The 25581-nt window shown below is 43.7% G+C and overlaps 1 protein-coding gene across 1 annotated transcript in view; it reads right to left on the reverse strand.

Annotated features, from left to right (window-relative positions):
• The window catches only part of lrsam1 (leucine rich repeat and sterile alpha motif containing 1), a 78675-nt gene that overhangs the window by 13927 nt on the left and 39167 nt on the right, over positions 1–25581 (reverse strand). The window contains 14 exon segments of the mRNA XM_072566373.1: positions 516–585; positions 1026–1070; positions 1072–1173; positions 2528–2626; positions 3829–3924; positions 4698–4778; positions 7566–7640; positions 10703–10790; positions 11476–11575; positions 13324–13394; positions 15420–15464; positions 17457–17596; positions 21164–21286; positions 25271–25300. Coding sequence (XP_072422474.1) covers positions 516–585; positions 1026–1070; positions 1072–1173; positions 2528–2626; positions 3829–3924; positions 4698–4778; positions 7566–7640; positions 10703–10790; positions 11476–11575; positions 13324–13394; positions 15420–15464; positions 17457–17596; positions 21164–21286; positions 25271–25300 — 1165 coding nt within the window.

Here is a 25581-nt window from a genome sequence, read left to right on the forward strand (position 1 = left end):
CAAATAGTTTAACGTATACTCTCACCTTCCTAGGCATTTGTCTTGTTTCAAAGGGGACCCTCTGTCTGTTTAACTGGGGTCATGTGAGACATTTTACAGAGGCAAAACAGACATCCATATTAATGTAGTTACGTTCACATCATGAGGATGTCCCAAACATCTAAAGCCAATGATGTTTCATTTGGACGAGCTTCCAAGGTGATACCATTCACTGAAAAAGAATTTAATTGGCTCAATAAGGGGGTGGTGATAGTGGAGTGTGGGTGCGGGTTAGAATCAGAAACATTTTGAGACTAGGTGAAGCCCACTGGAGGAGGAGCATAATTGCTATATTGCTCCTATACACGGGGTCCTGATGGTCTGTTTGGAAGGCATGTTTCAATTCGCTCAGTCTGAGCAATGACCTTTGCTGATTAACAGAAACCATTTCAAAGTGTCTGTTTGGTATCCACACAATGTCTATGTACAAAGGTCCCTTTGGTACAGGGAGAGAATCAGCCATGGCATGCACTGACCTTCCTCAGGCCCACTCTCCTGGACTCGTCGCAGAATGGCACGTTGCAGTCTGCTCTCTCGGACTCCAATCTGTGGACAGAGAGGCACATCTTCACAATGCTATTCACAAACGCTGCATTCACACAACTTAGGGCAGGATCCTACACTGCTCACAGCCCTCCTTGTTGGTTTCACCTCTTCCACTGTCAAGGGGTGACCTTGCTTCTTTACAGAGGGTGGGATAGTCTTGGCTAGCTTAGGGTGGGGGCTGCTTGACTGTGACTGCTCATTGATATGAGAGATAGTTTCCATTAAATCAGACATCAATGAAATGATTTGGAGGGAGTCAGTCTCAACGAAACCCACACCATTCACTCTGTCCCAGTGGGAGCTGTCACTCCCACACCACTCACTGTGTCCATCCCAATGGGACTCTCCTTACCCAACCAAGTCCTCCACCTCCAAATTGTTTCCAGATTCACCCAGACCACGGGCAGTGCTTTTTAATTTAAAGATATTCTTGCTAATACCTGTTGGAGATCCTCTGCTGTCATGTAACGCAGCATCTTCAGGGTGCAGCATCTTCAGGGTGACTCGATGGTGGGCGAAAAGTGGCAGGTACTGATCTGCTGATAGCTCAGCCAATATATCCACCAGCGCCTTCTCCACACCCTCCTCCTGTATGGAACAAAACAGGGTCAGGATATCAGCGGTTTGACTATACGGCAGGGCTAGGGAGGGAGGTGATCTGTGAAGAGGCATGAAGGGAGGCTAGCAAGACATTTAGTGGATATACATCTGAGAGGAGCTGCTGGAGATAGAATGTGCTGGGGAGAGTGAGGAAGCAGATGCTGGAGATCAGAGTCGAAAGTACGGTGCTGGAAAAGCACAGCAGGTCAGGCAGCATCCGAGGAGTAGGAGAATCGACTTTATTGGCGGAAGCCCTTCATCAGGAATGAGGCCTGTGGGCAGGAGGGCTGAGAGATAAATGGGATGGAGTGGGGGGAGGCAGCTGAGAGTGCAATAGATAGATGAAGCTGGATGTAATGGTGAGAGGTCGGAGTGGATAAGTGGGAAGGAAGATGGACAGGTAATGAGGGCAGTGCTGAGTTGGAAGGTTGGATCTGGGATAAGGTGGGGGAAGGGGAAATGAGGAAACTGGTGAAATTCACATTGATGCAGAGGGATTGGAGAATCCTGAGGCAGAAGGTGAGGCGTTCTTCCTCCAGGCGTCAGACGGTAAGGTTGTGGCAATGGAGGAGGCCCAGGATCTACATGTCCTTGGTGGAGTGAGAGTGGACGTTGAGGTTTCGGGGTGGTGGGGTTGGTTGGTGTGGGTGTCCAGGAGAATGTGCCACTAGCTATTAATGGCTTTCTACGTCCCTGCCTAATGATCCCTAGTACTGACCACAATGAGTACTGTGCAGCGCCAAACAGGTCAGAATATGGGCTTCTTTCGCCTGAAGCTCCTTTGAGGGTGTCTCAATTTCTGGAGCCGTCATTCCATCAGAACAAATAGAGGTCAAGTCCATGTGAAGAGGTGAAGGGACCAATGTTTAGCCTAATGTGCCAACTACTGCTGTTCCCAAATACTCCTCCTGTTGTGTACCCAGACGATATCCTCTGCTCACAATATGGTAAATCAGAGGTCAGATGCTACTGGACTTGGTGCCTACCCAACTGCATTGTGCTCCTGTTGGTTAGATGTTGAAGAACATTTGACAGAAAAATAAACTTGTTTACGATTCAACAGCAACGTATTACATTAATGGACCAAAAAGGATGAAGCTTGACAGACTGTTGCCTCCTGAATGCAAGAGATAAGGAGCTGGGCTGAAAGACCTTTGGCCCCATTCAATAGGTGGGTAAATAATGCAGAATGGTTTTTAGTACATGTATGGGAATAAACGTCTGATCCAGTCAGAGATCAGTTAACACAGTAAAATAATTGCTCAGGTCACAAGCCTGCAAAGGAGGTTCTTTATTCAGAATGGGATATGTCAGGCAAGCAAAGTGACATGCATCAACTTACCCGTGCTCGGAGAGACAGGGGCTTCTGGTCCATCAGACGCTGGTACTGAATCAACCAGTAATTCTCCTGGCTGGTCTCGTGTTTGGTCTCCATTTCTGCCTAAAGAAAAACACAATACAGCTTACTCCAACTGGGTACATCTCACCCTGACCAGGTACAACACCCAGCCTGCACCCAAAACATTCAGGGTGTAATTATGGGAGGGAACAGAGAAACAGCAAGCTACTTGTTTACGTGTCATTGTGGAAATCAGAACTGATCTGTACAGTAACTCAATCTAACCAGCTTGCTTACTTATTTCTTAGCTAATACAGGTCTACTGGTCTCCAAGATAAAATTGAGTTTGCACAAATTATTTTTTAAAATTAAAATAATACATCCCCTGCCCTTCAGTAAAAAATTGCTTTCCTAGCTTCTCTTGCATGTTCAGGGTCTGATTTTAAATTTAATGTCTCCTTTTCTTGGACATACTCCCACCCACTACAAGTGGAAAAATGTCACTCTTATACCCGTACAGTTCTCACATCACATCCTTTACTTGGCAAACAGAAGTCTGGTTTATGTAACCTTTCACCATAAAAGAGCCCCACAAAGCCTCTGATTTGCTTTTCCTAATTGGGATTGCTAGACACTAGGAGCGAGGGGAATGCTGTCACTCCAAGCCAGTTATGGTTGGAACTAGAGTGAACTAAGAGCATCGTACAGGAGATACACCAATATTGAAGCGCTAAGTGAGGTGATCATACCATAGATATCTCGCAGATTTAAGAACAGTTTCTTCCCCACTGTTACCAGACTTATGAACGGACTATTAGATTTGATCCTTCTCTGTAGGTGTAACGCTAGACAAGTGTTCAGAGGGTCACTAGTTAAGTGATTTCTCACCACAGATGCTGCCAGACCTACTGAGTTTTTCCAGCAATTGCTATTTTTGTTACTACATTCTGCTTTCTGTTCTATTACCCTGATGTCATTATGTGGGGTATTTGTCTGGTTAGCACACAAAACAATACTTTTCACTGTGTGCAGGTACATGTGACAATAATAAATCAAATCAAAGGCTTCTCCCTGTCTACTGTATCCAACCCGCTATTGGTTTTGAAACCTCTATCAAATCTCCCATCAGCTGTGTTTTTATCTCCCCAAGTCTCAACTTCTTCAATCTATCCGCATAACTGAAGCTTCTCATTCCTGGAAGAATCCTTGTAAATGTCTTTTGCACTCTTTCCATTGCACAGTATCTCGACGCATGTGACAATAATAAATTGAATCAGAAGTCAGTCAAATCCTCCCTCACGTACCAGCAGGTCCCGAAGCTCGTTCTCCCGCTGTTTCTTCTCCTTCAGGAGCTGCTGGAGGAGGTCACTCAGGGCCTGCCTCTCTCCCATCAGAGTTTCCTGGCGGGCGACAAACAGCCAATGAGAAGCCGAGAGTTGAACCACGAGGGCGGGGCGCACAAGGACATCGCGTGAGCCGGCCAACGGCTGCCGGCACGCGAGGGGAAAGCCACGAGAGCGGGAGGTTCCCGCCCAGAGAAACGGCTGCGACGGGAAGCCTGGAGCGGGAGAGACGCAGCGTCAGATGGAGATGAGAGCGACCTCACTGCCGCAGCCTGGAGGCAGCATTCACACGCTTGGAAAATCAGGGAGGCGCACCGACCCGAGAAATAAGATAGGCAGAAAAGGCCATGAGGTAGAGCTACAAATTAAGGCACGTTCATCTTTATGAAAAATAATACAAAAAAAACTGGACCGTTAACGTCCAGGGACATGGCGGGGGACGAGAATGGAGGAGGGAAAAGATGAACAGGAGGTGGGAGGTGGGGTGTGGTGGTGTCTATGGGGAACATGGCTGGCAGAGTGGACACTGAGGAATGCGGAAGAGGCAGGGGATGTCCAGGAACTGAAGGATGTGAAGGGAGACACGTAACTACTATTACTTCCAATCATATTTTGGGTGAGTGAATATAAACTGCAGGGTGAAGCTACCACACCAACTGGAAAGCAAAGGTTAGAATCGATCATGAAGCGTGTTCACAGACTTAGACGTGTGGATGACAGTATTAGACCAGCCCCCGAGCTGTTAACACACAAGATAGGCACACCCCCGCACTTCTCTCTGCCTGTTTGCAGTCACAGGGCTGTGTATATCCAAATAATTTCCACCCTACCTGTAGATTCTCCGTGTCATTCTCTCTTCTGTCTAACTCGATCTGTGTCAGCTGCATTAACTCATTCTCAATCAATTTGATCTGAATGGTTCAAAACAAAAAAAAATACAAATGGGTCGATTAAAAACATGTGAATGAGATGAGGTCTGTTTCCAGCGCAGTAGTAGAGAGCTGCAAGGCTGGACGGTGACAAAAGAAAATTCTGCAAGTGTTCAGTGCGATGGAGGATGAGATGTTGGCTGAGATGGAGTGAGGGGGAAAGTGAATCGTGTGAAGTAGGTTAACTTTGATCTAATGCTGAAAACAGTGAATCCACATTTGGAGTTCAGTACCAGAGGGAAATTTACCTCCAGATCAATATACATAATTTGAGCATGTAGAATGGTCAAAGTGAATTTTCTGACTGTTTATCAACTTACTCCCACCTCTAATGTCCCTCCTCAGCAAATTTCCTGGTGAGATTCTACATCTTTTAAACTCTGATGCCCATGTCCTAATATACTAACTGTAATATTCTGGTCTCTTGTGCTACTATAAATACTACACACACAACCAGAGTTAAAGAAAGCATTAATTTTGAGAAACAATTACCCTGGCTTCATCTTACCACAGCTGCAAGAGAGGAAGATCATGTAACAGTATACATGCGATGCATACTGTTATTAGCATGTCACAACCAATTCTAACCCCTTATACAACACTAATCAGCACAGAGTGTTCAGGAGTAATCTCTGGTCTTATTGACCTACAATGTTTCCAAATCCCATTGTAACATTTTCATCGTGCATGCTTATCCCCTTGATGACTGCACCCCTCCCATCTCCTCTAGCCCTATTACACATAACACTGTATATGTCTACTACTGGTCTATTGCGCATGTCCTGCATTGCCCTGCCAGGTTCCCCCTTCTGAAATACTCACCTTGTGATGCTTGTTCTGTATTAAAGGCACTGCCTACAAATGTGAGTCTTTGCTGTTTAAATTGAGTTGAAGCAAAAAAAAGAAATATGGAAGACAGGAATGTTTTCTGTAACTTATTGCTACACAGGTTGATTCCACTTTACCTTTTGGAGATGGTATTAACCCAGAATAGCTCAAGATAATGAGCCTGTCCACACTGTTTAAACAGATGGGTTGAAAAGCTGGCTTAACAAGGCTCATTTAAATTTATGAAGCAGCTCCATCAGTGACTCTCTAATCATTGGCTTCTTATCAAGGCAGGATGAGTGTCAGTTTGGGTCTGGGATAGAACCTACACCTGATAATAAAAAGGTTATGGGTTCAAGTCCACTCCAATGTCTTGACCACATTAGACAGATTGGCAGCTGAGCTCCACAGGACAGCAATACAGGAGTGCTACACTTAGTTATTCAAAGTTTAGTTTGCTCATTTGGCTGAAACGTAACACAGGGAGTTTTCTGACACCAAACACCAAGCAAGAGAACAAACACAAACTCTGAAATGTGCACTGTTTGAATACTCAACTCAGCATTATTGGAAGAGGAGCTGGGAATCCTTTCAATGTCCTGTCTGACATTCCTTTCTCCAGCAAAGAAACATCCAGATTAATATGTTATCATTGTGTATGGAATTGTACTGTAAAATAACTATTCATCTACATAACAATAGTGATGGCACCTCAAAAGTTTTGGGGTAATTGAAAGTTGCGTGAAAACATGTCAGCAACCAAGTGCCTTCCTATAGTGGACCTGGGGCTAGAGACTGTACCAGCAGATTGTTGTGCAAGTAATATGAACAGAGGTTAATGATAACCAGTGTATAGTACACGTGATGACAAAACCTTTCAGATTTAAGAACCTTCTAAGTATCTGAATGCTGTCTTAAAATGTGAACCAACTCCTGCACTTGTCTTTCAAACACTACTTTCATTTTGTTAATATGTGCAATTTAGTTGAATTGTAAAGCACGAGGAATAAACTGGAGTCTCAATACTTGAATTGTGGTTTTGACATGTCCGTTATGAAGCAACAGGTTGAGGGCAGCATCCCTGATAAACAGGAAATGGAATGGAAAAAAAAAATAGCAGTTCTCCAGCTACACAGTTAATAACAGGCTGATGGCACGACTGCGTAAAACTGAACAAAGAGAGATGAGGAAGATGACAAAGAGGGCAAGATAGAACAGAGGCAAGGGAGCAGGCAGAGATCACCGGAACATGTTCCAGAGTTAGACATCACACAGGAGACACAGAAGGAGAGGGAACGGGGACAAAAATAGTGACCCTCTTACAGAAACAGAGTGAGGGGCAGAGACACACACAGATGCAGAGGGAGTTGAACAGATATGGTGACGTACACCAACATGGTGAGGGAGAGAAGTACATACAGGGGAGACCAGATACAGGTAGTGTTTGGAAGAGAGGGGAAGACAGTGTCAGGGTGGGACACATGAAAGGGGAGAGAGGGAGAAAGGAGAGGAGCAAATGATACGAAGGATAAAATGTTTAAAAACTAAGATCATAACAGGACTGCAAGGAATTGAAAGGAAAATCTAAACTGAAATACTGAAGGGGACAAAAAGCCAAGTGTCTGGAATGTGTTTAAGGGTAATGAGTAACAAGGCTAGCTGATATGTTGGCTGTCTGATGATACTGACATGTGTTGTAGATGCCATGAGAGGCTCAGCACAAATGTGTGGAGAGCTGCAGTCGCCTGGGTGAGAAACCTACTTCTGCAGAGTGCTGTCACCTGCTCCAAAACTAAATTCCTGCCTGTTCTAGCATCCCTTACCAACCATCATATAGATATAAACAAACACTGTGAGCCCTTGTTCGGAGAGTGACTAAGTTCCAGTCACTTGGAACATTGCCTGAAGCCTCTTCCCCTGTAGCTGTTTGCCTGTTCTCACCTGGTCTCGAATGCGGCTGTGCTTGCTGTCCTTCTTCATCTGGAGTACCTCAAATGCCACCTTTTGCATCTCCGCCTGAAAACACAGAACCACAGAAACTTACAACAGAAAAGCAGGCCAGGTCCACAACAGCTTCTGTCCATCCCATCCAATCTTCTGTGAAATGGATCAATGCTACTCCTTGTGGGAAGAAGCTGTATATTTTAACCACACTCTGGTTGGAAATTCCTCCTGGTTAATCATCAGAAACTCCATCTTTGAACAAATAGAACACAATCCCAGGCCTTTGTGCATTCTAAGAAGAGTTGCACTTAATTCCACTAAACTAAACCATGTAAATCTTTGCCTTCAATAATGTTGGATTCTTGGCAGTCAATTCTAAACATGGCCAATAGCCAAACCACCTCCTCACTCCAGTTGTTAGTCCCACAGGCCCTCGTCACCGTTTGACGCCCTGCTCCTTATTCGTAAATGAACCGATTGGAAAGCTAGCTGTGGAACTACAAGTAAAACTTGCAGTGGTAATAGCACCTTTAAGCACATCCTAGGGTGACCCACCACAGCATCATCAAACAGAATTGATCAGAATTCATCCTGAAGCACTTTCCAAACACAGCTTCACAAACATCAGAGGTCATTGGGTAGTGACCTGAAACTGGAATCACAGGTGACTTCCTCCTTTTCCTGTGTCCTGCAGAACTGGGACTCACTGCAGCACTCACTCCGTGCTGCGGACAGACACTGACAGTCTGGGTTCAGGAGAAGCGCTGTCACTTGAGTTAGAAACTGCTGAGTCTGAGTCCCACTTTAGCACTTAACCTCACTTAATGCTGTCCAGTCAGAGGGAGGGTACTTCGGATGAGATGTCAAATCCCTGTGTACCCTCCAAAATCAACATAACATATCCCATGACATTATTTCAGCCCATCTCCAACTCTTTGCTTCAAGTGCTTTCATTTGTATTTCTGGGAATAGGCTCTCAATTAAAATTGATTGGAAGATCACAGCCACTTTGACTACATTCACTCACAGCCAGCTTCCTGGAATGTCTACTTCTTTTGTCCAGTTTCTCAGTCTGACAACACAAACATCCACACAAGAACTTCTGATACATCTTCCTTTAGAACTTTGTGGGAAGCTAGGGAAGTGATTACTAGGCCCCTTACTGAGATATTTGTATCATCTGTAGCCATAGATGAGGTGACAGAAGAATGGAGGTTGGCTAATGTGGTGCTACTATTTAAGAAAGGTGATAGGGAAAAGTCAAGGAGCCTGACATCAGTGGTGGGCAAGTTGGAGGGATAGGATTTAAATGCAAAGGCAAGGGCTGATTAGAGATAGTCAACATAGCTTTGTGTGTGGTATGCTTGCCTTTATTGGTCAGTGCATTGAGTATAAGAATTGGGAGGTTGTGTTGCGTCTGTACAGGACATTGGTTAGGCCATTTTTGGAATACTGTATTCAATTCTGGTCTTCCTGCTATAGGAAGGCTGTTATGAAACTTGAAAGGGTTCAGAAAAGATTTACACGGATGTTGTCAGAGATAGCTTAATAGGCTGGGGCTATTTTCCCTGGAGCATCGGAGGTTGAGGGGGTGACCTTATGGAGGTTTATAAAATTATGAGGGGCATAGGTAAATAATCAAGGGATTTTCCTCAGGGTGGGGGAGTACAAAACTAGACAGCATAAGTTTAAGATAAGGGGGGCAAGATTTAAAAGGTACCTAAGGGATAATTTCTTCATGCAGAGGGTGGTGCATGTCTGGAATGAGCTGCCAGAGGAGTAGTGTAGGCTGGTACAATTATAATACAAGTATATGAACAGGAAGGTTTAGAAAGATATGGGCCAAATGGGACTAGATTAATTTAGGAAATCTGATTGGTATGGACGAGTTGAACTGAAGGGTATAGCTCTATGGCTCTAAATCAGACTTTACCCACTGTGGGTTGACAGAGCTCCTGACTGTGAACAGGCCATTCACTGTAATCCTGTACTTAGCTGTTTCCCTCTTTTTCAAATCCATAATAGCATTCCTTCGTCTTTATCATCCATCAGAGTCACCTCCATTCACATGAAATCACTGCATCATTTCCACCGAATCTACTTTCCCTTCTCCAAAGGAACTATTACCCCTTTAGCACCTTGGTCAACTCTCAATCACTTCCATCTTCCTTTGCTCTCCCTATGACTCATTTCCACAAAAACACACCAGATACAGTACTATCCTTTTTTCTTCTCACTGTCTTAGGCCCCGAACAGTACTTCCATGTGAAACAACCATTTACACAAACTTCATCAATTTACTGCATTCACTGCTCATGATGTGAGACTCTCCACAATGGGAGAGACCAAGCTTGACTGCTTTGTAGCAAAACCTCTACACAGTTCATTAATGTGATCTCCAGCTTCCAGTCACCGACCACTTTAATTCTTAACCTTACTCTCATACCGTCCTTAGGCTCTGGTCACATTCCAACAAACTCAATGCAATCTCTCCAACACAGCACCTGATCTTTCAATGTGGTCTTTTACATTTCTAGATTCAGCGCTGAGTTTGACCATTTCAGATTGTAATCTCTCTTTGCAGATCTTAGTTTTAACTCAAAAGAAACCGGAAGAACAGCAGATTCTGGAAATCAGAAACAGAAATTGCTGGAAAAGCTCAGCAGGTCTGGCAGCATCTGTGAAGAGAAATCAGTGACCCTTCAGTTCGGAGGAAGGATCACTCCACCCGAAACGTTAACTCTGATTTCTCTCCACAGTTGCTGCCAAATCTGCTGAGCTTTTCCAGCAATTTCTCTTTTTGTATTTGGTTTTAACTCATTATTATCGTGTGTTTTGCTTTTGGGACGACACCTGTTCAGCATTCTCCCATTCGCACCTCAAGACACATCTTTCGTTTCTGTATTTGTCCTATTACTATTTTTTTCAACTACATCACCAAACCTTTTGCATGTAGTCTCTCCTGTCAAAAACTTTCCCTTTTGTTCTCTCTCCTCGCCTCTCCTCTTCTATTTACTTAAATGTTTGGTATTTTCAACTTTTTCAACTTTCTTGCTTTCGATTGTCTTGATGCAAGAGTTTCACACAGCAGTGAGTGATGACAGCTCAGTGGCACACTCAACACCAAGACTCACCTCCGACAGGATCTGTGAAATGGTCTTGTTTTGGTCCAGCTGCTGCCAGGCTTGAATCTGCTGGAGTTTACCATCCATTTCAATCATACTGTAAAACCGAACAGAATTCATTGCAAACAACATCAGATTAAAAAAAAATAGAAGCCTCCAGGTATCTGAAGGTTATGTCCCATTGTTTAGCACTCCTCCAGCAGTGACCAAACTGGGTTCTTCCTGTTCCTCATGACCACTCAATTAACCTACAATTGTCAATGTAACCTCAAATAATTTTAAACTCACTCCTGGGATGGGGGCGCCTCTGGCTAGGCCAGCATTTATTGCTCAGAGGGCAAGTAAGAGTCAACCACATTGCTGTGGGGAAATAGGCCAGACCAGGTAAGAATGGCAGTTTCCTTCCCTAAAGGACATTAGTGAACCAAATGGGTTTTTCTGACAATTGATTGTGGTTTCATGGTCATCGTTAGAATCTTAATTACATATTTTTAAAAAGTGAATTCAAATTCTACCATCAGCCATGGTGGGATTTGAACTCCAGAACATTACCTGAGCTTCTGTACTAATAGTCTAGTTAATACCAATAGGCCACTACTTTCTGATGTTGGCTCTGCATCTTTTGGAAGCTATTATGCCACCCCTTTTAAAATGCTGATCACGACCTGCTTTGCAGGTTGGTTTAATATTTAGGATCAAATTATCAAACTGAAAATCAAAGATGTCTCCATTGGGCTAATACCAATGTGGCCCACCCCTTATTATCCAGGTCGCTGCCGTACCTTGAACTGGCCTCATCCACCAGCTGACGCCGTCTTGTCTCATAAACCATCTGCAGGATCTTGTTCATCGAGCTCTCAGACAGCATTTCCTGCATCGCAGCTGCAAGATGCCAGGAGAGAAAGGGGTACTAGAGCTTTACGCAGTCATTAATGTAGTAAACCATTCCATGTCTCCCCTCAGCAGTGCCCTCCAATGACACCTGACACTTCACCTCAAAAGGTAATTATGTGAACAGGTTCAAAGACACTGGGTTGCAGTAGTATCTTGGAGGAGGAGAGAGGGATAGAATAGCTCTGGAATTAGGTCTGAGCCTAGGACCTAAGCAGCTGAAGGCACATCATACCATGCAAGGGTGAGGCAAATGGGAGAGGTATAATAGGTTGGAGGAATGCAGGAAACTGGAGTTTGTATGCCAGAGGCCACAAAGAGCGAGGCTGGGATAATAGAGAATTTGAAAACACAGGGAGGGAGTAGGTGCTAAGTGAATGATTGAGCAAGTACAGGGTGACTGGGGTCAGTAAAGCAACAGGCAGCAGCGAAAAGGGAGCAATTGAGCACAATGACATCAGGGCTGACTGCCCACAGAGATTTTGCCAGGGGTATCTTCTATCCAGCACCATGCCCAGACACTGGTTTATATGTACACCATCACTGAGAACAGTTTTATCTTCCAGGTTTATTCAGTGAATTTAAATTCTACTAGCTGCTATGGTAGGATCTGAAACTGTCTAAAGAACATTAGCCCAGATCCCTGGATGACTAAGCCAGTGAGACTGTCATTCGCCTCTACCTCCCCCGTGGAACATCACAATTTGTGTTCTCTTTCAGACAGCAAGACTTTCGGATCTCCACAGCACTCACCAAAAGACTGCACGTCTGGCTGAATGAACAAGGTTCATCATTAATTATAAAAGGATCTTAGAGGACCAGTGTAATTCAGACAGAAAAAGTCCATGTTAAGAACACATGACCCCTCCAAACAGCATCTCTCGGAGGATATTTAGATGGGAGCAGCAGCTCTCAACACCACTCAATTAGAAGACTCGCACCCTAAATCTGTTCAGTTGGTCATACTCCTGCCTGAATCGGTGTGTTATAGGTTCGAATCCCACTCTAGAAACTTCTTCAAAGTCTAAGCTGAGCAAATGCTGCACTCTCAGTGGTACTATTAAGCTGGATGACTATAATTCAGTAGGGTACTTTGGCTGTAAGTCACTTTAGAACACACTGAAGTTGTGGGAAGCAGTATAAAACCCATTGTTGCCCTCTTTAAATTGTTTTACAACCAGTGATGTATTTAGAAATGCAGTCACTACTATAACGTAGGAAATACTCCAGCCAATAATAATGTGATAATGCTCAGTTTATTGATTTTATAGCAATGCTGTTTGAGGGATCAATATTGGCTAGGGCAGCCAGAAGAACTGTTGTCCACCTCTTACAATCTTTTACATAGACACAAGTGGGCAGACTGGGCCTTGATTTAATGTCTCACCAGACAGTGCAGTACTGTCTCAGTAGAGCGTTAGTCAAGGTTAGACACTCGACTGTCAGGACTGAGACTCCAATCCATCAGTCTCTGCCTTAGACATGAGCAAACCTTTAATTGAGGAGATACTTTGGTTTTAGCAAGACACCCCCCCCCCCCCCCCGTACTAATAGGGTGAGGTGCCCCCCCCCCGTACTAATAGGGTGAGGTGCCTGGTTGAATTCTACCCAGTGACTGCCAGCTGGAGTCACAAATGTTTGCATAACAAGGAATATCAGATCCATGCCAGGCAATGGGATTTCAAAACACAATTCAGGAATCCAAATGAATGAAAGAAGGTTAAAGGCATACTGCTGACCTGCCACTTCCCTTTTTCGCAGCCTCTCGTTCTCCTCCTGTGAAATGGCCATCAGCTGGTCCATCCTCAGCCTGTGGAAAGATTAACAGCACCGTAATGACCAACAATGCAAGCTGACTGGCTCAGTTGTTAAAACCCCACTAGCAATGCTCCATGTTTTTTTAATTCTTGAAAGGTGAGTGTCACTGGCAAGACCAGCATATGTTGTCCATCCTAATTGCCCTTGAACTGATGACCTTGTGAGGCCATTTCCACCAGCGCAGCACAGAGTAATTACTATAGATTTAGAGTCACATGTAGGCCAGACCAGGTAAGGATGGCAGATTTCCATCTCTAAACAAGATTAGTGAGTCAGACAGGCCAGTCTAATGGTGATCATTTAGCCATTTTTCATTAATGGCTAAATGATCACCATTAGACTCGCTATTTTTAAAAAAAATGTCCTTTAGGAAAGGAAAAACGCCCTCCTTACCTGGTCTGGTCTACATTTGACTCCAGACTGACAGCAAAATGGTTGACTGTTAACTGCCCTCAGCGGTTGGTAATAAATTCTGGCTCAGCCAGTGATGCCCTCGTCCCATGAATGAATTAAAAACAAGTACAAATTTCACTATCTGCTGTGATGGGTTTGAACACTGACATCCACAGCATTATCCCAAGTCTCTGAAATACCAGCCCAATTGCATTACCACACCACCACCACTCTGAATATCAAGAAGCAATTGACTTCTCAATTCGGTTCCCATGCCAGAAACAGACTTGATTCTTGGGAGCAAAAATTGTCACAGGTTTGGAAAAGCTGCTCCACTTGGCCGATATAGCGTCTAACCCTAATGGACTGGATTAACAATGTTCAGTAACAGGGTCCCACCTACGAAGCACAGGGCACTAGGGAGGGCTTACTGAGTGACAAGTGAGGGAGATGGATTAACATCTGTAGGGATACAGTCAGTGACACTGTGCCGGGGGTCAGGGTTGCTGAGTGACAGTGTGAGGGAGACGAATTAACATCAGCAGAGATACAGTCAGCAATACAGTATGCAGGGGAAGAGGGATTGCAGAGTGACAGTATGAATGAGCATTCTTGGATGATCAAATTCAGGTGTAAATTATACAAGACGTAGAATCCTTAGGAGCATTAGCATAACGGGATCTGAGTGTACAGGTCCAAAGATTTCCGAAAGTGTGAACATAGATGGCTAAGGTGGTCAAGAAGGCATACAGCACGCTTATCTTGATCTGCCAGGACATCGAATGTAAAAGTTATAGTTGTATAAAACTTCAGTGAGGCCACATTTGGAATGTTGTGTGCAGTACTGGTTACCACAGTACCAGAAAGAGAGGGTGCAGAGAATGTTTACCAGGATGTTGCATGGTCTGGAAGGTTAGACTTATGAGGAGAGGTTGGATAAACTTGGATTGTTTTCACTGGAAAGTCGGAGGCTGGGGAGCGACCTGTTAGAGGTCTAAACAATTATGAGAGGCATGAATAGGGTGAATAGTCAGAGGCTTTTTCCTGAGGTGGAAAATTCAACTACAAGAGGGCACAGATTCAAGGTGAGAGGGGAAATGTTTTCACAAACACGATAGTGGGTGCCTGGAATGCACAGCCAGTGGAAGTGGTGGAAGCAGCCATATTAACAACATTTAAAGTGTATCTTGATAGACACATGAACGGTAAGTAAACACAGGCATAGAAACCAAGCATGGGCAATAAGTAGTGAGCCTAAATAAGTAATAGGAATTGGTGCAGTCTTGGTGGGCCGAAGGGCCTGTTCCTGCGCTGTATTGTTCTTCAGTTTATTATCAGTAGCAAAATGCTGCGGATGATGTAAATCTGACATAAAATAAGAAAATGCTGGAGAAACTCAGCAGACTTGGCAGCAACTGTCTGTGTGGTGGGGAGGGGTTGTGAAGAGACAGAGTCAACAGGGTGAATGATATGTTTTCTTTGTTTGAATAGTTTCTCGAGCATTTTCTGCTTTTATTTAGGAGAACCAAAATGCAATTGATTAATGGTTTTAGCTCTGCACTTTGGAGGCAGATATGATAGGTTTGACACCCAGACGTTCGAGTGTCCCCACTGCAGTTCTCACCTCTCTTTTTCCAGCGATTCCAGCAACATTGAGTTCTGCTTCCTTCTGAAAAAGATGTAATTGGTAAAAACAAATGTTTTCACACAATAAAGACAGCCAGAAATCCTGCCCGTCATAGTAAAACAAAATCTCTTTGGTGGAAAGCAACATAAAATCATAGAATCCCCAGAGTGTGGAAGCAGACCATATGGTATATCAAGTCCACACTGACTCTCCGAAGAGCATCCCACCCAGACCCACTCACCTACTCTATCTCTGTAACCCTGCATTCCCCATGGTTAATTCACCTTGCCAGCACATCTTTGGACTGTGGGAGGAACCCAGAGCACCTGGAGGAAACCCACACAGACGGGGAGAATGTGCAAACTCCACACGGTCGCCTGATAATGGAATCTAACCCAGGTCCCTGGTGCTGTGAAGCAGCGGTGCTAACCACTGAACCACCATTCTGTTGAAACACATTAGCCTAACAGTTCACATAGGACTGGAGTCAGATCAAGCCCAGGCCACTCAGTGAGGCGTGCAGTAGCTGAATCTTTGCTATTCTGCACTGCCCTGGAGGCCAGTAAAGTTCACTTGGAAGATGCTCAATCTGAAAGGGGCTGTTCTACTCTCCCAGTTGAGGCTCTGCCTCTTTTGTGGGTTCAGGTCCCACTCCTGAGAATAAACTGTCTTTGATCACTGCCAGAAATGAAGTCACAAGTCCAACAGCTCCATCTCTGACAACTAACTGTCTTACATTGAGCAAGACCGTTTGACAACTCTAATCATGTTTCACCAGGAAGTGAGTTTTTAACCCCAAGGACAAACGATTAGACTGACTTTCACTGGCACTCAGTCTGACAATTTCTCCATTTACAAACTGCAACCTTTTTAACTCCTTCCATGGCCTCACTCCTCCCCATAACCTTATGTGTACTTTCCGTGTTTCTGCATTCCTCTAGTTCTGATAATGGTGATTTTGATCACTTAACCATGGGTTTTCGTTGCTGGAACTCTGAACAGGCTCTAACTTCTGGAATTTCCTTCCTAATCGCTCCACTTTGTTCACAACCTTTTCACAAAACCCTTCTATTTGGTCACCTGTACTGATTTCTTCTATCGCTTGGTATTAAAAATGTTCATAGCAATATCAGTTTAATCTGCAACATGAATGTTTTATATTTGTAAAGATATTTGACGGGAAGTGCAATAGGTCAAAATTTGACACAGCCACAAGGTAGGGCAGGTAACCAAAAGATTTTAAGGAGCATTTTAAAGGAAGAAAGCAAAATTGAAGAAGTCAGAGGTTGAGGGAGAAAATTCCAGAGCTCCGGGCCCAGGCAGCTAAAGGCACCATCAGTGACCCAATTAAATTCAGGAGTGTTCACATCAGCCCACACTGAGGGAGTGCTACACTGTCACAAGTGCCATTTTTAAGCTGAGGCCCACTCCACCCTCGCAGGTGGATGGAAAAGATCCTAAGGCACTGTATGAAACAGGACAGCTCTCAAAGCACCAAAGACCATGCAGGGCTGAGGACAGGAAAGATAAAACTTATATTTTTAAAAACCTCTTGATAACTTCACATTGGCACGTGAAGGGAGAAGGAGAACAATTGACATCTGGAGTTGGTGGTCTCACCAGGGGGAGCTTTTGTCAGAACCATTTGATTTTCTTCTTGGCGGAGGGCTTGTTACTTTCTGTTTTTTGTCAGATTTTTAACTTTAACTTTTTAAAGACGTCAGGTAAAGGAAGTAACATCCCACCACGACTGATTCACCTTAGTGCCCATAACCTACCCTTGGCGTCTCATTCACAGTAATGCCTCTAAAATTAGATGCTATTTAGGGTCACACTGTTCCAGTCTGAATCACTTGTGATATTGACAGACGCAGCCCAGGATATGTCCTGGGTCATTTAGTCACTAATGGTATAGCACCTTCACAGGATGAAGGGTGGCAACCTTTGATGAAGCAGGTACACCGTAGATCCTGTGTCAATAAGAACAAACAAGTCAGACCGGGTAACCTGCAGTCGCATTTGCTGTCCACTCACCTCTCACTGTCCTCCAGCAAACTGCGGATGAGGTTCGTTGCTCCACGTTCTCCCCGTTTCAACTCCTCCTGCAGTCGCTGGCGCTCCACCTCCAGGTGACGCTGCTGGTCTCTGAGATCCTGATCCAGCTTCCCCTGCTCCTGTGGTGACACGATGAGGGTCAGGCACAAATAAAAACTAAAGTCATGGGAAAGGGACAGCAAGTTGGCGCCACTGACAGAGTGAATAAGACAAGGCATGGTGAGCATAAACCAAGAAAGAGCAACAATAAAATGGAGAGTAAAGTCTCAGGAAATGGCAAATAGCAGAGGGGGTAGAGTTATTCCAACAAGAAGGTGGGGGCGGAAGCAGCTTCCAACACCAGAATCCCTCCATGGTAAAGAATCCTGACCTGCTTTGTCAGTCACATTTTTCAAGTGCATTGCAGTGAAGCTGCTTACCTTAATCCTCGCAATAAAACATAATCGCTCATCGGCTTCTGGGGAGGTTCAGATTGCCCTGTACCCAATGCTGCTCAGGGGAACTGGTCAAGTGCCCCATGAGGTATGGCCTAGTGCAGAAACTGGAAGTAAAACTCCACAATGAACTCTGAAATATAACCAAACCTTCAAGACACGATGCTGATTTTCCACAGTTGGATCCGGCAGTATTACCTACCAAGCAGAGAGTTGCCCACAGTCCCTGCCCAAATCCTCTCGACCAACTCTCCAACAAATCTCTGTGCTCATCCTTTTGGGTACCACTCCTAAAGGGGACCATGGACCTCAGTGAGAGCCCCTCGTTACGCTTGGTAAAGTATGCAGTGGTTTCTCATTACCTTCTGCAGATTGCTAACCAGGGATCTCTTCTGTCCTTCTGGTTTGCCATTGGTGTGGGTGGGAAGGAATCAGAGGTTGACGCCAGTTTGACCAGGTTATGGACACACCTTGCCTAACCATGGAAATTTGGGACAGTATTCACTGTACTAAAAGACTTAACCAAACCGTATTATGCATCTCCTTTGCGGTTTTTGAATATTGCTACCCTTAAATTAATTTCCTGACATTTGTTACTTCAAATCAAGATGCATAGTAGGACAAGTGGCGAGGGGACAAAGATTTAAGATAATTGGCAAAAAGACCAGAAGGAAGACAATTTTTACAGAGTGAGTAACAATGATCAGGAATGCACTGTCTGTAAAGGTCCGTGGATGCAAATTCAGCAATAATTTTATGAATGGAACAGGAACAATACTGGAAATGAGAAAAGCAGCATGGTAGTGGTGTTAAGTGGATAACTCTTTCAAGGAGTTGACACAATGGGCTGAAAGGCCTCTTTCAGCACGGTACAATTTATTCCTAAAAAGCATGAAAACAGTTTTGAATTTGTAACAGCCAAATTTAAGTCAACAGCTTGTTATTTAGTCAGCATGAGGGACGATACTAGTGACAACTCTCTTAACATGTAGTCACAGACCACCAACTACCAATGGTACTGAGGAGGGACAAAGGCATACAGAAAACCAATCAGAATCAGGTGCGATTCAGACATGCTCCACACACCAAGAACAATAGTAAACAAGTAACTCAAGTGAGGTAAGCTGGAAATGGGCTAGGATATATTTCATCTGTTCCCAGAACTGGAAGCTAAGATGTTAGATCTGTTAGATTGATAGTGAGAACACTGGACCAGGTTAATAGTCTTGAACAGATTGATATTAAGGAAATGGATGTGCTGGAAATTCTGGGAAGCATCAAGATAGATAAGTCTCCAGGACAGGTTCAGATATATCCAAGGTTACTATGGGAAGCAAGGAATGACATTGCTGCGCCTCTGGCTATGATTTTTGCATCCTCACTCCACAGGAGTAGTACTGGCTGATTGGAGGGAGGCAGATGTTTTTTCTCTGTTCAAGAAAGGGAACAGGGAAATACCAGGGAATTACAGACCGGTTAGTCTTAAATCTGTGGTAAGCAAGGGACTGGAAAGAATTCGGAGAGTAGGATTTATGACTATTTGGAAAAATATAGTTTGATTAAAGATGGTCAGCATGGCTTTGTGAGGGGCAGGTCATGTCTCACAAGCTTTATTGAGTTTTATGAGGATGTGATGAGACAAATTGACGAAGGTCAAGCAGTGGATGTGGTGAATAATGATTTCAGTAAGGCATTTGATTAAATCCCCCATGGTAGGCTCATTCAGAAAGTTAGGAGATATGGGAGAGAGGGAAATTTGGCTGTCTGGATACAGAATTGGCTGGCCGAAAGAAGGCAGCGAGTGGTAGTGGATGGAAAACATTCTGCCTGGAGGTCAGTGACCAGTGACCGAAGGGATCTGTTATTGGGACCTCTCCTCTTTGTAGTTTTTATAAATGATTTGGATGAAGAAATGGAAGGGTGGGTTTGTAAGTTTGCTGATGACGGTGGTGTTGTAGGTAGTATCAAGGGCTGTTGCAGGGTACAACAAAACATTGTCAGGATGCAGAGCTGGACTGAGAGGTGGCAAATTAAGTTCAACCCGGATAAATGAGAAGTGATTCAGTTTGCAATGTCGAATTTGAATGCAGAATACAGGATTAAAGACAGGATTCTTGGCAGTGTGGAGGAACGGCAGGATCTTGGGGTCCACGTACATAGTTTTCTCAAACTTGCCACCCAGGTTGATAGAGTTGTTAAGGCAGCTTATGGCGTTTTGGCTTTTGTCAATGGAGGGGATTGAGTTTAAGAGCCACGAGGTTTTGCTGCAGCTCTATAAAACTGTGGTTAGACCACACTTGGAATATTATGTCAAGTTCTGGTCACCTCATTAAAGGAAGAATGTAGATGCTTTAGAGAGGGTGCAGACGAGATTTACCAGGATGTTGCATGGACTGGAGGGCTTGTCTCATGAATAGAGGTTGAGTGAGCTAGGGCTTTTCACACTGGCGAGGAAGAGGAAGAAAGGTGACTTGATAGAGGTGTACAAGGTAATGAGAGGCATAGATAAATAGCCAGAGACATTTCCCCAGGGCAGAAATGGCTGTCATGAGAGGTCATAATTTTAAAGGTGATTAGAGGAAATGTCAGACGTAGGTTCTTTACGCAGAGTGGTGGATGCATGGAATGCGCATCCAGCATTGGTAGTAGAGTCAGAGACATTAGGGACACTTAAGCGACTGCTGGTCAAGCACATGAACGGCAGTAAATTGAGGACGTATAGGGTAGATTGATCTGAGATTAAGATAAATGCTGAGCACAACACTGTGTGCCCAAGGGCCTGTAATGTGCTGTAATCTATGTTCTACATTTGTTTGAAGTGTTCAAAGTCATGTGTGGGCTAGATAGAGTGGATAAGAGGAAACTGTCTCCATTTCTAAAAGGATCAAGAACAAGAAGTCACATATTTAAAGGGAAAGAAGCAAGTGGGATGTGAGGGAAAAAGCCTTTTCCAAACAAATGAGAATGTATTGACTGGATGTGTGGTGAACATAGGTTCAAATCCAGGTACCCAAGAGGGCATTATTTCTCTAAATCATGATATTCATTTGGAGACTCACTGCAGACACAAATGGGCGTCTGTAATGAATGATACTGGCCAGCATCAATCGACAGGAGCCTGCATCAAGTTAGAAACAGCCCCAGCTCCTCCTTCCCCCCTCCTCCCCCCCCCCCCCCCCCCCCCAAATTCTGTTTCATGCTGGTAAGGACCCCATCCATCATCTTTCACCTTGTTTGTTCACCCCTAATTACCTGCTTCACTGACATCAGGACTTGCTCTTTGTGACTATTATTGAGCAGGATGAGCTGTGTCCGCTCCCGCTGTTCCTCATTCAGTCGCCGCTCAAAGTCCAGCTTTTCCTGCTGCTTTTGTTCCTGAGGACATGAGATACAGTGGGTGAGGCACAGCACCTTAAACTCATGTCAGAGACGTCTGGGTACGTAGTGCCACAGTAGCACTGACTTCACACCTACAGCGACAGACTCTCACAGCACTTGCTATGGTGTGATGACAACAATGGACTGAACTGCAGAATCCAGGAAGGGTCCAGGTTCACAGTGGATTCAAATGAAACACTATTGTCAGACATGGCTACAGTAAGGCACAGGGGAGATAGTGGAGTTGGGAAATCCACCAGGGGTCCCTCTCCAGCTTTTCATCGCCTTTCAGTCATCCCTGCTGGAAAATGTGTGTGCAGGTGACGGGTGATTCCTTATTCTACCCCGCAACGTTATCGCAACCGTGACTGGAAAAGCTTTCCTGTGTGTTTGTGGCTGTACAATAGTAACCTGCATTTTCCATGGCTAACGCACCTAACCTACACATCCATGAACATGATAGATAATTTAGCATGTCCAGTCCACCTAACTTGCACATCTTTGCTTTGTGGGAGGAAAACCACTCAGACACGGGGAGAACACGCAAACTTTGCACAGTTGCCCAAGGCTGGAATTAAACTCCAGTCCCTGGCACTGTGAGGCACTGCGTGGCTCCTAAGTGAGAAGGCTGCTGGGAATGTTCAGTAATTAGGTGGGAGTGTGCTGGAAGGCTGCTGGAATTTGCCAGTGATTGGATACTATATACTGAGAGGCAAGAGTCAGTCAATCTTATACTCTGTTGTGATCACAGTTGTTAGCAGTCGATCAAAATCCCAGTTAAAATTAAAAGGCACACACAAGATTTTACAGATGAAAAGGAAAAGTTCTTTACTGACAAAAAAACAAGTACTTTTCATTTAATGCTTTAACTTCTAAGAAAATGTTTTCTATGTCAAAATTCTGAGCAGAGGTTTCCCCACTTTATTTTGAATTTAAACTGAGAACTCCTCTTCAGTGTCCTTTCATTCCTTCTGAATAAATCAGTGCATGTCTGAGCTCTTCACAATTTCCCAGCTCTGGCATTTAGATTTTGATCTTTCTTACTCGGAGGATACCTCTGCCAATCATTTTCACTCGCTCTGCTAGACAGACCTGGCAACTTTGAAATTCTTATAAATTTGGAATTGTCCTCTGAGCAGGGGCTCTGCTTTCATCTATGCATCCTGTCTCACTGAAATAACCCTGCTTTCTGTCCTGTCGCCACTTTCTGCAAGACTCTCTCTTTCCCATTTAAAACTGCTATAGCTACAGATTGCCTACTCTCAGACTGCTTCTGAAGGTGCAAACGGCAGAAACATACTGTCGGAGACCACATATTTTTCATTTTTTAGACTACGAACTGAAATGGAAGTCAGACTGACTTAATTGAAAAATGGGAAAGTTCTGCAACTTGGAAAGCAAGTAATGTATATTGTTGAGCTATTTAAAACTGAACAGCATCAGGACATTGAGTTAAGGACATTCTGCCTTGTTGAACTGCAGTGTTTAAAAAGCCTATAGGTATCAGAGCCCGCTGACATTACCCTTGTGAAGTTTAAGTTACATAACTGAGAAATTGTTTTACTATTCTTTTTAAACTTAAATGTTACAATAAAATGTTATTTTTACTATAACTGAAGGATGTTGTGGATAACAGTTTGGCGGTCTCACTATGAATTTTATATTTTCATGCATTTTGTGACAAATTACATGTGCAACATAATTAACGGTACTATTCCCAGTTAAGTTGTGACAATATCAAAACAAATAAACTTTCTCCTGGAAGGTGGTGATGGTTTTACCACAAAACTGTCAATCCAGAAAGCCAGGTAATGTTCTGGCGACTCGTCTGAAATTCACCATGGTATTCAGTGGAATTTGAAATCAATAATTAAGCAATTAAGGATCTAATGGTGATTGTTAATTGTTAGAAAAACCTGTTTGATTCACTAACACCTTTGCAGGAAGGAAACTGCAATTCTTACTTGGTCTGGCCTACAGATGACTCCAGATCCATAGTGATAAGGTTGATTCTTAAATACTCTTTGGGCAATAAGGGATAATAAGTGCCAGTGACACCCACACCTCATGATTAAATTTTAAAAAGCACAGCTACACGCAACATGACACACTGGATTTGTTTGCAGATAGAAATGTAAAACAACTACATTTAACTTAAAACATGTCCTGTGATTTGAAAGTATATGGATACTTTGAAACCACCTCCAGTTTACCTGCAGCCTTCAAAACCCTTTCTTAAATCAGGGGAATTAACAGGACTAATGTAAACACCTCCCAAGTTCTCATAGATTGACTACCTCCTCAAGAGGTGGTTATAGACTCTATAATTATACCACTAATAACTTATGATATGGCTGCCCTTTTATCTGTAATTACCCCAGGCTTGTCTGCCAGTCCCTCAAATTATGTATCCCCTCGATTATCCGATGTTTAAAAATGAGGAATTTCCAAATAAAAAATAAGTTTAAATACATGGATGTCTAACAACTGTGTTAGAATATACAACAATTTGGAAACATTTGGTACATTAAAACTGCACAATGGGGTAAGAATGTGAAAAGCTTTTCGCTGTTGGGATTCTATAGTATGATTAGGATCAGGAATAGATTTAGACAATAAGAATTCTGCACAACAGCTCAGAGAATAGATTTGATCCAATGGAACGGTTCTTATATTCTTACATGGAATGTGGGCGTTACAGGCAAGTTTAGTACTTGTTGCCTATCCCTAATTTCTCTTGAATTCATTGATGGTCCAGTGGTTACCACTGTTGTCTCTCATCTCCAGGGACCCAGATTCAATTCTACCTTTGGGCGACTATCTGTGTGAAATTTGCACATTCTGCCAGTGTTTGTGTGGGTTTCCTGCAGGTGCTCCTCTCACAGTCCAAAGATGTGCAGGTTAGCTGGATTGGCCATGCTAAATAACCATAGTGTCATGGATGTGCAGGGTAGGTGAATTAGCCAATGGAAATGAAGGGTTACAGGGACAGGGTAAGGGATGGGTCTGGATGGGATGTTGTTTGGAGGGTTGGTGTCGACTCAATGGACTGAATGGCCACTTCCACACTGTAGGGATTCTATGTTGCCTTCCATCAAGGAGAGATTTTGTTTTAGTTTGAAGGGCAGTATTGCTGGCTCTCATTATCGTGTGAAAAGACTTATTTTTACCAATTACCTCTCTCAGAAGGAAGCAGAACTCGATGTTGCTGGAATTGTTGGAAAAAGAGAGGTGAGAACTGCAATGGGGACACAGAATAAGGAATGCGTTTGGATGGGATGTTCTTCAGAGGGTCAGTGTAGCCAAATGGTCTGCTTCCAAACTGTAGGGATTCTATGATTGATTGATCATCTCAAAGGGCAGTTCAGTGTCCACATATTACTGTGGGTCTGGAGTTACACGTAGGCAGACCAGGGAAGAATGGCACTTTCCTGAAGGACATCAGTGAACCAGATGGGTTTTTCAGACAATTGGCAGTGGGCACCAAGCCACCATTAGACATGCTTTTTAGTTTCATATTTCTGACTTGAATTCAAATTTCATCATTTGCTGTGGTGAGATTTGACCCATGATCCCAGAGCATTAACTGAAGACACAGTCTAGTGACACTACCACTGTGCCACTGCTTCTTCGGTTAGTGTGGTGGGTTAAAATTAGGAAAGGGTTTTCCCTCAATGCAATATTGTACTATGGATGAGAAAAGCAAAGAGTTAGTGCATTGAGTTGTTTAAAGCCCAGGAGGCAGCTATTTGACCCATCCAGCTCTCTTGGGAGAAATGCAGCCACTCCTATTCCCTGATCTAACCCCATATTTGCTACCAGTTTATTTCCTTTAGATATCCATCCAATTTTCTTTCCAAAAAAAAAGAGACATCAGCATTGGTGTCAGTACTGGAATCAACAAGGATCAATTCAAGATTTATAATAAAGTCTTTAATCGGATGAACTGCAAAGGAGCAGCAGCTTTATGCAGGTTCTTACCTTCCTCTTTTCGTAGTCCATGAATTTGCTCTGCAAATAAAAGAAAATATTTGTAAATACTGGAGGAGGGGAATGGCAGAAGAAAGAAGGAAAAACAGGTGCCAAACCTTCCAAATGATAATCCAGCCAATCGCAGAGTGGACAGGGGCCAATTCAAACTCCAGCTTCCAGTGAATAAAAGAAAGTGATGGATCAAGACATCAAGATCAATTTGATGTCTCTTCAAAATAAAGCACAAATGTTGGTTAACACATTGCTCAGAGATGCACCTGCAGTGACAGTAACATGAACATAACATTGAAAGGGAATAA

The sequence above is a fragment of the Chiloscyllium punctatum genome, chromosome 49, assembly GCF_047496795.1.
Source record: "Chiloscyllium punctatum isolate Juve2018m chromosome 49, sChiPun1.3, whole genome shotgun sequence".
In the NCBI taxonomy this organism is placed as follows: Eukaryota; Metazoa; Chordata; class Chondrichthyes; order Orectolobiformes; family Hemiscylliidae; genus Chiloscyllium; species Chiloscyllium punctatum.